Here is a 15,805-nt window from a genome sequence, read left to right as displayed (position 1 = left end):
TTATTTGGAGCAATGCAGGCGCACAGATACAACACAGGCAAGTCCAGTGCTTTCTTTTGTATTAAAAATGTTTAGGGGTACTCTTATTATTATTATTATTATTATTATTATTTGGAGCAATGCAGGCGCACAGATACAACACAGGCAAGTCCAGTGCTTTCTTTTGTATTAAAAATGTTTAGGGGTACTCTTATTATTATTATTATTATTATTATTATTATTATTATTATTTATTAATACCCCGCCCATATGGCTGGGTTTTACCAGCCACTCTGGGCAGCTTCCAACAGAATATTAAAATACAATAGTCTATTAAACATTAAAAGCTTCCCTAAACAGGGCTGCCTTCAGGTGTCTTCTAAAAGTCTGGTAGTTTTCTCTTTGACATTCGGTGGGAGGGCATTCCACGGGGCGGGTGCCACTACCGAGAAGGCCCTCTGCCTGGTTCCTTGTAACTTGGCTTCTCGCAGTGAGGGAACTGCCAGAAGGCCCTTGGTACTGGACCTCAGTGTCCAAAGCAGAATGATGGGGGTGGAGACACTCCTTCAGGTATACTGGACCGAGGCCGTTTAGGGCTTTAAAGGTCAGCATCAACACTTTGAATTGTGCTCGGAAACGTACTGGGAGCCAATGTAGGTCTTTCAAAACTGGTGTTATGTGGTCTTGGCGGCTGCTCCCAGTCACCAGTCTAGCTGCTGCATTCTGGATTAGTTGTAGTTTCCGGGTCACCATCAAAGGTAGCCCCACATAGAGTGCATTGCAGTAGTCCAAGTGAGTGATAACCAGAGCATGCACCACTCTGGTGAGGCAGTCTGCGGGTAGGTAGGGTCTCAGCCTGCGTACCAGATGGAGCTGGTAAACAGCTGCTCTGGACACAGAATTGACCTGTGCCTCCATGGACAGCTGCAAGTCCAAAATGACTCCCAGGCTGCGCACCTGGTCCTTCAGTAGCACAGTTACCCCATTCAGGACCAAGGAGTCCTACTCGTATTGAAATACTGCCCCTCAATGATGCCAAACTTAGATTCACAACATGTTTAGGGGTATGCATACCCCTGCGTACCCCCCAGAAGAAAAAGCACTGGGAACGTCCATTCTCCCGCAGGTGATTGCTTCCTGGAGAGTCTGAAATTGCAGAAATGGGAAAAACAGTTAACCTGGTCCCAGAGTAAGGGCCCCAATCCATAACCTCCTTGGGTAACTATAAAGAAAATAAAGATGTAGGTAAAACTTGCCATGGAATCTTCCATATCACAAGGAGGCTATGTACACGTGAAATGCAGCAAGGTCATTGCTGTTCACCCCAGAGAGGAAACAGGGCTGTCTTCACCCACATGCATTGCTTGCTAGAATTTCCTGCCCCTGCAAACCATCCCCTGAATGTGTAAATATTCCCTTAAGTTACTCCATCCAGGATTTCCCCCTGAAATGGCTTGACACCAGCTTTTCTTTCTCCCCATAGAGTCCCGATGTACAGTGGTACCTCGGGTTACATACGCTTCAGGTTACAGATTCCGCTAACCCAGAAATAGTGCTTCAGGTTAAGAACTTTGCTTCAGGGTGAGAACAGAAATCATGCTCCAGCGACGTGGCAGCAGCAGGAGGCTCCATTAGCTAAAGTGGTGCTTCAGGTTAAGGACAGTTTCAGGTTAAGTACGGACCTCCGGAATGAATTAAGTACTTAACCCGAGGTACCACTGTAAATCTTTAGCGGGAGAGAAAACAAGAAGAGAGAAACTGGCATCAAAATGCAAAGGTGGGTTTCAGGACCCATCAGAATCTCCCCTTCCCCACCACACGCTAGAAATCATTGTGTTGTTATTTGAATTAAGTGGGATCTCAGATGGGCTATTCCACCTTCACGTCTAGTTTGCCTTGTAGAGAAATAGCTCCTGAGACGATGGAGGAGGCTCCTGAGAGGCCAACTTGTTCACTGAGAGCTGAGCAAATGAAGCACAAGAAGCTAAAAGCGGCTTTATTTATTGGCAAGCTACATAATGAGAAGCATTTAAGAGATAAAATCATTTATTCTTTTAGTAAATCTCAAAAAGAACAAAAGAGTAATAGAATCCATGTGTGAGGGTTATTATCAGTGCTTTTTTCTGGGGATACCCATACCCATAAATATTTTGTGAATTTTTGTACTTTTGTCCATTTACTGTATTTATTCTTCCCGATTTGAACTATAAAACAGTGATTTTCTTGAGTCAAAATGAAAGTATCCCTAAACTACTACTTTTTTTTTTTTTAAGCACTGGTTCAGGAAGGCTGGTTCTTGCTCTTCAGTATTTATTATGCTTGGTATAGCTCCTGGAATAAAATATATCACAGCATCTCTTACACTGAATGACTCCAGGCAACTGGAATGAAGGTACAAAGGCATGAGCATTCCAGGTATCTCATACAATTGGGAACAGCTGCATTTTCTTAAGCAATAATGGCTTCTAGAAACATTTGCAACAGCATGCATTATTTTTCAAGAGGTGTAGCTAAAAATCAAAGATGGTGCGTGTAATCGTTCAAGCACTGGATTTAATGGTTCCTGCTTCATGGTGCATATGGCGGTGGCAAAAGGGTGGCAGATATTTTGTCATAGGCTGGTGGAGCATCAGGCACCTGTGAAAATGGAAGTCAGGAAAAGGAAAATAATAATAATAATAATATAATATTTTATTATTTATACCCCACCCATCTGGCTGGGTCTCCCCAGCCACTCTGGGCGGCTTCCAACAGGAGATTAAAAATACATGAAAATATCAGTCATTAAAAAACATCCCTAAACAGGGCTGCCTTCAGATGTCTTCTAAATGTCAGATCGTTGTTTATTCCTTTGACATCTGATGGGAGGGCATTCCACAGAGCAGGAGCCACTACTGAGAAGGCCCTCTGCCTGGTTCCCTGTAACTTCACTTCTCTCAGTGAGGGAACCGCCAGAAGGCCCTCGGCACTGGACCTCAGTGTCCAAGCCGAACGATGGGGGTGGAGATGCTCCTTCAGGTATACTGGGCCGAGGCCGTTTAGGGCTTTAAAGGTCAGCACCAACACTTTGAATTGTGCTCGGAAACGTACTGTTATTCATATGCTAAGTTGTAAATACTAAGGTGCTTTATAGCTTCCTTAAGCTAATATTGCGTTTCTTAATGCACTTCCCATCATCATCACATTCAAACATCATTATGTCAACATTGCTGGTGAGGAGATTTCACCCCTCCCATACCCAAGAATCTCCTGATCATCTCCTGATGGTCTCTGCTGACTCTCCACAGAGGAGGAGGCGTGTCCTGCCTATCTACTTATTCTGCCCAGCAACATATCAGTGTGTGTGAGAGAGAGTCAGTCAGTCAGTGTATCGGAGAAAGTGAGAGTGTTAGAGATCCTAGAGAGTGTTAGAGATCCTAGAGATAAGATTGCTGCTAAGAGCAGCTGCAGACTCTCAGTGTAGCATTGATTTATGCTTAGAATATTCAGCTCTGTATATAGTCTTGTATCATAGTTGTAGTTATAGAATAAAAGGAAGATATTCTACAGAGCTGCTCTCCGAGTGGTTTATACTCTGCAAGACTCTGCAAAACTCTGCTGCGCAACGACTGTATTATTGAGACAGTGAATCCGGTGCTCTCAGCTCTAAGCTGTGAGTCCACAGCACTGTGACCGTTTCCTGTGAGAAAGGAGGTCTCTGGCGGTGCTACCCAGCTCGCCTAGCCCAGTCGGGGTTGAGGTGCATGAGTCCAGTTGGCGCACTGGCTCTAGGGCGATGCTGACAGCTGGCATCTGTCTGTCTCGAGAGACAATGGAGCATGCCTCCGGGAGTGAAGCTGAACCACGGTGTTAGCATCAACGAAGTGACCTGTGCCCTGGGCTGCCCAGACAACAAGACCCCCTTTCAGCCTTGCTGATGTGGTCCAAAGGAAAGCAGAGCAATACGTTTGGCACCAGCTTGGTCGCAGGAGCTGCCAGAAGGAGACTTACTAGACACCATCCAACCATCTTAGCAACTCCACTCCGTATTTGTGTAGGGTTTAATCCTTAGCCTTTTCTTCTCCCGAAGATATCCGACAAGGCAGCTTTAGAATCAGAGTTTTCCTCCTCCTAGACGGACTACCTTCTCAGGCTGATGAGTCCCATCTCTCCCTCACTTCCCTTTACACCACTATTGGTCTTGTTTGCTGAATCTGCTGGAGCCTGTCTTCACATAGAGGGGAAGTCTGTTACTTGCTGAGGGTTTGAGACCCATTGGCTACCTTCACTTGGCTTGGCCAGCCAGTCCAAGCCGCATGGAAAAGCACATGAACTTGACTTTTGAAGAATTTGTAAGTAAACCATTTTCTATGCTAAGGGAAGAGGGAAGTTTTGGAGCTCATAAGGGAATAATTTAAAGGTCTAACAGACTACATTTCCACACTTTATTTCGCTGTATTTTTTATTTATTTTAAATCTCTGCTGCAGTTCACTCACCGAAGAGTAATCGTCCGAAACCTGGACCTCAGCATGCATGAATTCTTTTCCTATACCTATTCCCCCTCCCCTTGCCAACCAACACTATTGAGAAGTAGTTCCACAGGGCACTAAAGCCCATGGGCTCCACCACCAACCACCCCATCAGAAGATCTCAGGAAGGAAAATTCATTTAAAAAAATAATAATTCAGCCCCTATGACTCTGTACCAGTGTGATGTTGATTCTTCAGCAATAGTTACCATATTTTTCGCCCTATAGGGCGAAACGGCCCATAGGGCACACCTAGTTTTCAGGGGGGGGGGATCAAGGGAAAAAATATGATTCTCTCCCCCCCCCTGCAGATCTGGGAGCAGCGGACAGGCCGCACGCAGCCTGTGCGCTACCCCAAAACCTTCTCTCTGCTTTTGCGGGAGGTGGCGGAATTCCCCCACCTCCCGCAAAAGCCCACAGGAGTCGTGCGCGACTCCTGTGGGCTTTTCGGCCAGGAGGGAGAAGGGACTGAAACGGCCAGTCAGTCCCTTGTCCGTCCTCGGGGAAAAGCCCCCAAGAGCTGCGCACACTTTAAAGGGTGCGCGGCTCCTGTGGGCTTTTGCGGTAGGTGGGGGAATCTCCCGCAAAAGCCCACAGGAGGGAGAAAGGACTGACTCGGCCAGTCAGTCCCTTCTCCCTCCTTGGTGAAAAGCCCCCAAGAGCGACGCGCTCTTTAAAGGCTGCGTGGCTCCTGCGGGCTTTTCGACCCAGCTTGTGGGGCTGGCGGTGGGGGGAAGCGCTGCTTTCTCCCACCGCCAGCCTCCAAACCAGGTCGGAGAGTAGCGCGAAGGCATCGCCCGCCTTCCCACTGCCCCCCGATCCTCTGGGGCTGGCGATGGGGGGACTCTCCTGGCTTCAGCGAAAGCAACGCGAAACCTCCGGAGCTCAGGCTTCGCGTTGCTATCGCTGAAGCCAAGGAGCCTGCATTCGCCCCATAGGATGCACACACATTTCCCCTTCATTTTTGTGAAAAATACGGTATATATTTGTTCATTTTATGTCCCACTTGTCCTCTAAGAAGCTCAAAGGACACCCCTATTTTAACCTCAGAACCACCCTGTGAGGTAGGTTGGGCTAAGATGCAATGACTGGTCCAAGGTCACCCCATGAGCAACGTAGCTGAGTGGGTATTTGAACCCCAGTCTCTCTGGTCCTAGTCTAAAGCTCTAACCACTCCACTCCACTGGCCCTCTCACTGCACTCTCTGGTGGTCACAGAAAGGGTTTCCAAATGTTAAGAGAAAGGATAATCTTACCACATGGCTTCTGTTGCTGTTGTATTCCTGCAAGGGCAATTTGGAGCCCAACAAACCACTTTTGCCTTCCGAGATCCTTCCAGTGGCCCCTCCAAAATTCTTACTCTGTGGCACACAGGGAGAAAAGGGCAGAGAAACGAGACATTTGAGTGCAAGGAAAATTAGAAGGTCCATAAAAAACAACAACAACAACCAGTAATGAGAATTAAGTCTAAGAGTGTTTTGCACATGAGGCCTAAATCTCTTTGTGGCTTACATCACCTGTCTGTAATGTCAATGTGCTTTCTTTTTTATCCACATTTAACATTCACATGTGGTCTCGCACAAAATTTGCTCTTTAAGTCACTGAAAGTGGGGTCCTACTTGCTCTCACCCTACAATGCATGTGTGATTCTTAACAAGCTATAGTCTTGCAATACATGCCTCCTGCATCAACCTTTGGCAACCCTCTGTGGGCTGCGTCTGATGGGGGGGGGTCTCACCAAACATCTGGAGGGCAACCACTCTGGCAAAAGCTGTCATAGGCTATTGTGCACATTGAGTACACCCAAGGCTTAACTTACGACAGGGCTAGTACCTGCTCCCTATGTTTAGGTTTAGCTCTAGATCATAGGAAGTACAGTACCATACAAATGTACCTCTGAGCAGGGGCAGAGTGTATTTGCCTCACCAGTACTGAGTAACCATGAAGTGTATTTGCACATCAGAGTTTAGGGGGAAAGACTACTGGACTATGGATCCCGGGCAGAACTGAGATGCAGCATTTTTTAATTTTAACTTTTATCCTTACCAGAAGGCTTCTATAACCATTGCGCTTTTTGTAATACCAACAGCCAATAATCAGCAAAGCTGTAAGAATCACAACAAGAATTCCAATGCCTGCAGCCCTGTTTGGAAAAGAAGACGACACCGTTACAAAACACATATGGGAACAAGGAAGATTTTACTATATCCTGTGCGAAGCACAGTTTTAACACAGGGCTAGGCAAACCAGGAGACGCAACAACTGGCTTTGCTTTTGTAGCTTTGTAGGGAATGTGATAAGCATGTTGAATCAACTCTATGAAACTCTGCATATTCAGTACAGAATTTGTGCAAAAAGATACACAGGCAGCTAGGAACAAAGAAATAAACTGGGCTTTTGATTATGGGCTGCAATACAACTGGCATGCTGCATGATGAGGCTTCCATCTGAATAGATTTTGATATGGAATTATCTCCTTGTTACGACACTGACACAATAGGATTTAGAGGGGATGAAAGGGCTGAGTTCAAAAATATTTCAGTACCAGCTGCATGCTGCAGGTGGAAATGGCATGCACATAACTACATCTCACCCAAGAGACAACCTCTCACACAGCGGAGGGGACAGGTGCGTCCCCCTGAGGGTGATGGGACGTAAAAGTGAATGCGCAAATGATTACAGTGGTGCCCCGCAAGACGAATGCCTCGCAAGACGGAAAACTAGCTAGACGAAAGAGTTTTCCATTTTGGAGGTGCTTCGCAAAACGAATCTCCTATGGGCTTGCTTCGCAAGACGAAAATGTCTTGCGAGTTCCTGCGGGGTTTTTTTCCTCCCCCCCTTTTTCTAAGCCGCTAAGCCGCTTATCCGCTAAGCCGCTAAAAGCCGCTAAAAGCGCTAATCCGCTAATCCGTCAATGGGCTTGCTTCGCAAGACGAAAAAACCGCTAGACGAAGAGACTCACAGAACGGATTCTTTTCGTCTTGCGAGGCACCACTGTATTTGTTTATTTGTGGTGTTTATAGTCCACCTCTCACCTGAAAGTCCCAGGGTGGAAAATACATAAATATGCTGAAATTGAACAATGACAATAAAATGGGAACAATGAAAATAAGAAATAAGGCAGAAGCGGCAGTGAAAACAAACTTATCAGAACTCAATGCGCCTCTACCAAAGGTTTGGGCGAAGAGGAGCCTCTTCACCTGCCATAAAAAGTAAGCAGAACTGAAGCAAGATGCCCCTCAGAGAAGTCATTCCAAAGGCACCATGCTACTGCAAAGAAAGGTAAGGTAAAGGACTCCTGGATAGTTAAGTCCAGTCAAAGGTGACTATGGGGTTGCGGCGCTCATCTCACTTTCAGGCCAAGGGAGCCGGCGTTTGTCCACAGACAGCTTTCCAGGTCGTGTGGCGAGGTTGACTAAACCGCTTCTGGTGCAGCGGAACACCAAGACGGAAACCAGAGCACATGGAAACACCGTTTACCTTCCTGCTGGAGCGGTACCTATTTATCTACTTGCACTTTGATGCAAATAAAAACCTCCCATGGACACCCTCAACGTAAACCTCACTGGGTTCTCAACAAGATGACATCTTTATGTCGAAAGTCCGATCAAGCTTGGGATATTCAACTTAGGAATGTAGGAAGGTGCTTTAAATTGAGTCAGACCCTTGCTCCATCTGGCTAGATATTGTCTACCCAGACTAGCAGAGGCTTCAAGCAGGATTCTTTCCCAGGCCTCCCTAGAAATGCCAGGGATTGAATCGGGGAACTACTGCATGCAAAACGGATACTCAACCACTAAGCTACCACTCTTCCCAATTGCATATATTCCCCAAAGCATATCTGCAGAGCAAACTAAGCCGATTCCATTTCCAACGGGATTATTGTCAGGTGTGCGTGCAGGAGCCAGGCCCTGTGACCAATAGGACTCTGCAGGACTGGGGCCTTCCTAAATTTGTTCTGAAGAGGCAAGGCACGGCCACACAGGTGAGGCCGATTGGTAACTCACAGCACCTGGTGGCAAGAGCGGGAAGGGCAGCATTTCCCCTTTGGCTCTTTGCCACAGCAAAACCTTCCCTGCCTTGCTGCGTTTGACTCCTTGCTTCTTGATCCTTGGACCTTTGACTTCGTGACTCCTTGCTTCTTGATTTTAATTGTTTTAATGTTGTATTTTAATCTTGTTTTTAAGTTGTATTCATTCAACTCATTTTTATTATTGGTTGTTAGCCGCCCTGAGCCCAGCCTTGGCTGGGGAAGGCGGGGTATAAATAAATTTTATTATTATTATTACTACCGGTATTATTGATCCTCGGACCCCTGACCTCATGACTCCTTGCTTCCTGACCATTGGACCCTCGGCTTCTTGACTCCTGGCTCTCTGACCCTTGGACTCTTGGCTTTCTGACTCTTGGCTTCTGGACTCCCATTCCTGCTCCCACCCCGCCATCTTGCCCCCGGTCCCAACATCCCCAGTCAAGACTTCAATCACCCGTGAACCGGACCATGACAATTATTTTCACAGCTATTGCATGTGGTGTTGTGGATGCCCCCTTCATATGTGAGCACAACCGCTTTGTGTGTAAGCCCAACCCCATCGTCTCATTTCCAGCACTCCTATGAACTCAAGTTCCTGGTGACACCTGAAAAACCATTACAGTATAGCGTAAAGTAGCAGAGAGTGGGAGTGTAAATAAGCAAAGTATGTTTTCTTTCTTTCTTGAATAAGGCTGAAGAGAAAGGGCGATGAGAGTCTCTGTGCTGCAAGTGAAGCAACGAGAGCTGAAGAAATCAATAAGATATCATAGAATCATCAACTTGTAGAGTTGGAATGGGGGTCATCTGGTCCAAGCCCCTGCAGTGCAGGAATCTTTTGCCCAGCGTGGGGCTCGAACCCACAACCCTAAGATTCAGCATCCCATGGTCTACCAACTGAGCTATGCCAGCCTCTCAAATCAACCTTGGGCAACCCTCGGTGGGCTGGGTCTGATGGGTCTGACTCCAACCAGAACGAAAGACACAGAGGAAGATACCAGAGGCCTCAGAGGAATGTGGGAAACGGTCTACTTGTGCAGAGATGTGTTTGCTAGCACAGACATCTGAGTCACAGGAAATCCCAGAACACAGACTGTTAACTTTGGGTCCAGCAGATAACAAGGCAACAGCGTTCCGATCAAAGCTCTGTAGAGCATCACCTACGACTCCCCGCTAACCCAAATCGGCTACATTGGACCTGACCCCCTCAATCAAGTGATTGTGTAAGTACGAATGTAATGCAATTAGAATTATGAGTATAATTAGTGTTGTCAACCTGTTACTGAGAATTTCAGTAAAAGGTGACTTAATTACTGTGTTGTCTTATCAACTCCCATCTCTCTAAGATTCTTGCTCTGTTGACCAGGGCCTTGACCGTCTGCTAGCAGGAGGTATTTTAAGAGATAATGTTGCCATCACTGGCCTCTTTAAAGGTAAAGGTACCCCTGACCATTAGGTCCGGTCGCGGACGACTCTGGGGTTGCGGCACTCATCTTGCTTTACTGGCCAAGGAAGCTGGCGTTTGTCCACAGAAAGCTTCCGGGTCATGTGGCCAGCATGATTAAGCTGCTTCTGTGAACCAGAGCAGCACACGGAAACTCCGTTTACCTTCCCTCTGGAGCGGTACCTATTTATCTACTTGCACTTTGATGTGCTTTCGAACTGCTAGGTGGGCAGGAGCTGGGACCGAACAACGGGAGCTCACCCTGTCGCGGGGATTCAAACCGCCAACCTTCTGATCGGCAAGTCCTAGGCTCTGTGGTTTAACCCACAGCGCCACCCACGTCCCTGAGACTGGCTTCTTTAGGTCTACATATTCATATGTAGGTCCTGGCTTTTGCAATGCTTACTGGCCCTCAGTCCTCACAGTTTTGTGACAGTCTATTTAACTACTGTTGTTAGAAGGGTGGGGTACGATTTGGCTTAAATTACTGGGGAAAGTCAGGTTTTGGTTTTCATTAGAAGCCCCCAAGCTCCCCCCCCCCCAGTAATTTGAGCCCTGGGCCAGGCTGCTATTGCCTCTTATGGTGTAGTTTAGACTGTGCCATTCTCAAGTTACCCCTGGTCTACTGCATAAACTGTGAAGAACTGAAGTCAGGGTGGACAATCTTCAAAAGCCTGGAGAAATTAGCGATTGGATGCAGCGAGCCACCACATCAGAAACCTAACAAGAACAACACATTCATGCAGAAACACCCTTAGGACAACCACAGTTGGGGATAGTGGTTATAAATATTCTCCATTCATTCCACAAAGTATTAAAGTGTACATTAAAAGCAAAAGGGGGAAAAGGCACTTTACATTGGCAAGTCGACTCCCATCTCCCTCCCACCCTGAAATTTGTTCCCCCCTGGCTCCGTTTTCAGTCTTGTTTGTGGCCAGTTTCCCCTCCGACAGCAGTAGGGCTGTGGCTGCAGCAGCTCAGCTCTTGCAAAGCTGATCCTGGGTGGAAATGAGGTTCTGCAAGGTGGAAGTCCCTGTTTTGTAGTTTAAATTAAAACCCAGCAGCTGCTCTCTGCAAGTTGGGGGGGGGGGAGGCAAGGGTGGAAAGCAAGCCTGCCCCACCCAGAGAGAGAGGGGGAGCAGGGCGAGGGGTGACCCAGTGCCCACTGAGGGGCCATGTTAAATCTGCTCAGGGTCAAATCCAGGCAGCCTCTGGCAAGGGGGGGGCAGCAACAGAGCCTGTGCCATTTGGGGTGGGGGACGTGAGAGAGGCCCACCCCCAACGGCAGAATCTCGTATCCCTGTGTGGAATCAAGTGTCCATGAGTTCCAACGTCATTCTTTGTTCTTTTTCAAATAAAACCACTACCCTAGAAATGTTAATCTGAAAGCCCAGAGGAAGCATCCAGGGATGCCTCTCCGAATAGGACTTGTTCAGGTCCTGCCCACAGAGAAGGGCTTTCTCCTTCCCCCCGCCAAGAGACTGGCCAACACCCAATAGCACAGGGCCAAGAAGAAGGAAGCTTCGTACATGGGCAGAGGCTCAGCATACAGGGTGGGAGGGGGAGTAAAACAGGCACCCCCCCCCCAGGAAAGGGGTTATAAATGGATGAGCTGAGAGCTTGACCCTAGACTCAGATGGAGAAAACCACTCTCCCTTTTGCGACTAAAATTGCGTATTTGGAATGGCATTGAAATAGTTCGTCCATAAGTCCGATAGCTCTGCTTACTCTTCCGCTGAAAGAGAGGTGGATCCCTTTCCTCGAGCAAAGTTGCCATCTAGGTAGTGCTGTCCCCTGGGCATCTTGTTTGGTTCAGATCACACCTACAAAATGGACAAAGGGGTGACCATTTTCATTGTATCCTTGATAATCTTGGCAGAAACACAGCCTCACTTGTTGACTGGACAGTTTCTTAAGAAAGGAAACAGCTCCCTGGCAATGTTTCCCAAATATGCATAGCTACTCAGCTGAAATCTTGGTTGGGGAACCATCTAGGTCAGGCATAGTCAAACTTGGCCCTCCAGATGTTTTGGGACTACAACTCCTACGATCCCTAGCTAACAGGACCAGTGGTCAGGGATGATGGGAACTGTAGTCCCAAAACATCTGGAGGGCCGAGTTTGACTATGCCTGACCTAGATGGTTCAGAAAGGTTTTAGTTTTTACGTTTTTTAATTTTTATTTTTTTTGGTCTTTTCTAGTTTACTTTAGATATCGTCTCAATCCTTCGAAAGAGAAAAAAGGATGCTAGGAAAATGATTATACATTGATCCATTAAAGGCAAATGTTTGCACTGACCACTAAAAGGAAATCTCAGTGACTGAATGAGCCGGTTGCTTATTAAAGTATTTTAATAAAGTTCTGCATGTGAAAAATCTAAGTGAAATAAATAGTCTCATCAACATTTCCCCACCCATTCACTTCTTTGCTTCCATGCCTTCTGGGCGGGGGGGGGGGGCATTTCAGACTATTGTAATCTGCAGAATATCTATACAGTGGTACCTCGGGTTACAGATGCTTCAGATTACAGACTCCGCTAACCCATAAATAGTACCTCGGGTTAAGAACTTAGCTTCTGGATGAGAACAGAAATCGCGCGGTGGCAGCGGGAGGCCCCGCTAGCTAAAGTGGTGCTTCAGGTTAAGAACAATTTCAGGTTAAGAACGGACCTCCAGAATGAATTAAGTTCTTAACCCAAGGTACTACTGTATACATAGCAGGTTAAGAGCACATGCATTTTAGACTGTATGGTAGGCGAAAGGCTTTGCATTCAGAATCATCCTATATTTAGTCTCTTGCATCCCCAGTTAAAAGGCAGAACAGAGAACAAGTTATGTGAAATATGCTGTCTGAGCCCCTGAAGACCTGCTGTCAATCAGAACAGACAGTTCAGGGCTAGCTGGTCAAACATTCTGGTAATGGAGCAAAGAGACAGAAAGTGGACTGCAGGGCAGGACTGACTTTGAAATTGTACCCTTGAACCTATCAAATTTAAACATGGTGTGCTAAAAACAAAACCCACACTTTTAATTCATAAAAGAAAGTGGGAAACGTTTTAAATAATAAAAAGTGGGCAGAGTGTTCTTACAGCTAGATATCATCGATTATTTAATGGCGCCTGATCACTGATTGCAGGAGGGAGCTGGGTCAGTTATTACACCAAAACGTAATAAACCTATTTTAAAAAATGAAATAAACTTCCAGTCCCTGAACCACTGTTTGAAGAACAGAGAGAGATTCCAGGATTTAGAATTCGGTGACCCTTGATTTTGAAAAAGACACACTGGAGCATTGTGTAACTTTAAAAAATCAAAAACTTAATAGGTTTTGCTATTAGGATGTGAATGAACACAACTCTGCAAAGGCAGTAGACCAACATTGTCTTAAGTTTATATTGCCCCGTGCTTTTCCTAATGTCACAATCTGATGGATTTATCTGCTTGTCATTTGTGTAAATACCCAAGGAAAATTAACCAGCCATATCAAATCAAACTGAATGGCTTCATCCAGAAAAGCACACAGATAAACATTTTGGCCCACAGCTATGCTACTTAAATCTCATTAAATGAAAGGAGATTGAAACAGCCTATCAAGTGTAGGATCGCAATCTTTGATTTCAGCAGTGCACAGAATAGAAAACTGTGCTGTGAACTAAAATTACAGAGCTACCACAGTCAGGTAAGGGGGGGACCCATGCTAAAGGTCCCACAATTTAAGAAACTTATTTATTAATCAAATACATTTTTCCCCAAGAGATAAGAAAACTGGTCAAACTGAAATTAAATACAACATGAAAATCTTGTGGAAGAAATAAACAAGGCTTACCTTTCTTACAGACTCTGGCTGAGTGCTAAGGCATAACCAGATTTCCTTCCTCCTCTTTCTCTTTTTTCCTTTTTTAAATTTCCTCCTTAGGACTACTGAGCTCTCATGACCATCACGAGTCTGAATTCCTGGCGGTGCAGCTTTTTGATCGCTTTAATTAGCGTGAAAGGCTAAGACCAAAGAAATGGTTTCTGTTCTTTCCATTTCTTCCCAAACCCCTCCCAGAGGGAAGTCACATTCAGTTCAGTGGGACTCAGTGGCGTAGCGTGGGTTGTCAGCACCTGGGGCAAGGCAAGTAATTTGCGCCCCCTAACCTGTGGATTTGCGCCCCCTAACCCTAACCCCCAGATGTTGCGCCCGGTGCGCCCGGCCCCCCCTGCACCCCCCACGCTACGCCACTGATGGGACTTGCTCCCTAGCTAAGTGTGTCTAGGATTGCTTATGCAAACAATAAAGAGTAGCTGTTCAAATTATTGTGTGCAGCAATCCAGACCTCTTTTCTTGAAGCCCTGTAGAGGGGCAGAAGCAAATGCTTAATACAAGTACAGTGGACGCTCGGGTTGCGAACGTGATCTGTGCGGGATGCATGTTCGCAACCCGCAGCGGTGCATCTGCGCACGTCCGGGTTGCGATTCGGTGCTTCTGCACATGCACAAAGCGCGATATAGTGCTTCTGCACATGTGCGACCCCCGAAACCTAGAAGTGACCCGTTCCGGTACTTCTGGGTTTCGGCAGTCCGTAACCTGAAAAAACACAACCTGAAGCGTCTGTAACCTGAGGTATGACTGTACAGTGGTACCTCGGGCTAAGAACTTAATGCGTTCTGGAGGTCCGTTCTTAACCTGAAGCTGTTCTTAACCTGAGGTACCACTTTAGCTAATGGGGCCTTCTGCCGCCGCCACCTGATTTCTGTTCGCATAACTAAAGCAAAGTTCTTAACCCGAGGTACTATTTCTAGGTTAGTGGAGGCTGTAACCTGAAGCGCCTCTAACCTGAGGTACCATTGTACAAAGAACAGCTGCAGGTATGATCATTTCAGCTCAAACTGCACCTGAATTCTAATAACCGGCCTGATGGGCCTCAAAAATTGTGGGGATGCCATTGAGACAGTCCTATATAAGCTCCATCATTTTTGACATCAAAGAGGGTGCTTGCAGCAAGGCCTCTGCTCTTTAAAATATGGTGAGATTAATATGGAAAGAGACATCCCTGCAAGCTGGTTAAGGGCTCAGCCTGCAGCCTTGTAAAACAAATGCACAGATTTTTTTAAAAAATAAAGTTTAACACAAAAGCTACCTATAGAAATATAGAACCAATAAGAAGGTGGAGGGGACTAGATGGGTTCATCTGAATTAACTGCCCATACAGCGGTAGTGATGTATGGAAGTGAGAGCTGGACCATAAAGAAGGCTGATCGCCGAAGAATTGATGCTTTTGAATTATGGTGCTGGAGGAGACTCTTGAGAGTCCCGTGGACTGCAAGAAGATCAAACCTATCCATTCTGAAGGAAATCTGCCCTGAGTGCTCACTGGAAGGACAGATCGTGAAGCTGATGCCACCTCATGAGAAGAGAAGACTCCCTGGAAAAGACCCTGATGTTGGGAAAGATTGAGGGCACAAGGAGAAGGGGACAACAGAGGACGAGATGGTTGGACAGTGTTCTCGAAGCTACCAGCATGAGTTTGACCAAACTGCAGGAGGCAGTGGAAGACAGGAGTGGCTGGCATGCTCTGGTCCAGGGGGTCACGAAGAGTCGGACATGACTAAATGACTAAACAACAACAACAGCATTGAACTTGAACTGGTAGCAGGAGATAAAAAAGGGGATGTGTATAGATGCTAGGGGGACGTGGGTCTAAACCACAGAGCCTAGGGCTTGCCGATCAGAAGGTCAGCGTTTCAAATCCCTGCGATGGGGTGAGCTCCCGTTGCTCAGTCCCTGCTCCTGCCAACCTAGCAGTTCGAAAGCCCATCAAAGTGCAAGTAGATAAATAGGTACCAGTGGGAACGTAAGCAGT

General features: G+C 46.5%; 1 protein-coding gene across 1 annotated transcript; it reads right to left on the bottom strand.

Annotated features, from left to right (window-relative positions):
• Positions 1-1,964: 1,964 nt before the first annotated feature.
• MLANA (melan-A) lies at positions 1,965-13,944 on the bottom strand. The gene is made up of 5 exons (XM_082205301.1): positions 13,786-13,944; positions 11,689-11,783; positions 6,533-6,629; positions 5,743-5,847; positions 1,965-2,616 (listed from the first exon to the last, which is right to left on the bottom strand). Exons 2-5 carry the CDS (start codon positions 11,760-11,762, stop codon positions 2,548-2,550), a joined length of 345 nt encoding a protein of 114 aa, XP_082061427.1. The 5' UTR covers positions 11,763-11,783; positions 13,786-13,944; the 3' UTR covers positions 1,965-2,547.
• Between the last annotated feature and the right edge of the window lie 1,861 nt (positions 13,945-15,805).

Source organism: Podarcis vaucheri, assembly GCF_965113315.1.
Source record: "Podarcis vaucheri genome assembly, chromosome: 17".
Lineage (NCBI taxonomy): Eukaryota > Metazoa > Chordata > Lepidosauria > Squamata > Lacertidae > Podarcis > Podarcis vaucheri.
This window is presented reverse-complemented; position numbering and strand designations above follow the sequence as displayed.

What these genes read in the sequence shown, in the direction of transcription:
- MLANA (XM_082205301.1), bottom strand. Translation starts at nt 11,762, where the DNA reads ATGCCCAGGGGACAGCACTACCTAGATGGCAACTTTGCTCGAGGAAAG. An exon ending in ACCTCTCTTTCAGCGGAAGA is followed by an intron (nt 6,630 to 11,688) that starts GTAAGCAGAGCT and finishes TTTTCCAAACAG; the next exon opens with GGCTGCAGGCATTGGAATTC. An exon ending in ACAGCAACAGAAGCCATGTG is followed by an intron (nt 2,617 to 5,742) that starts GTAAGATTATCC and finishes CCATTTTCACAG; the next exon opens with GTGCCTGATGCTCCACCAGC.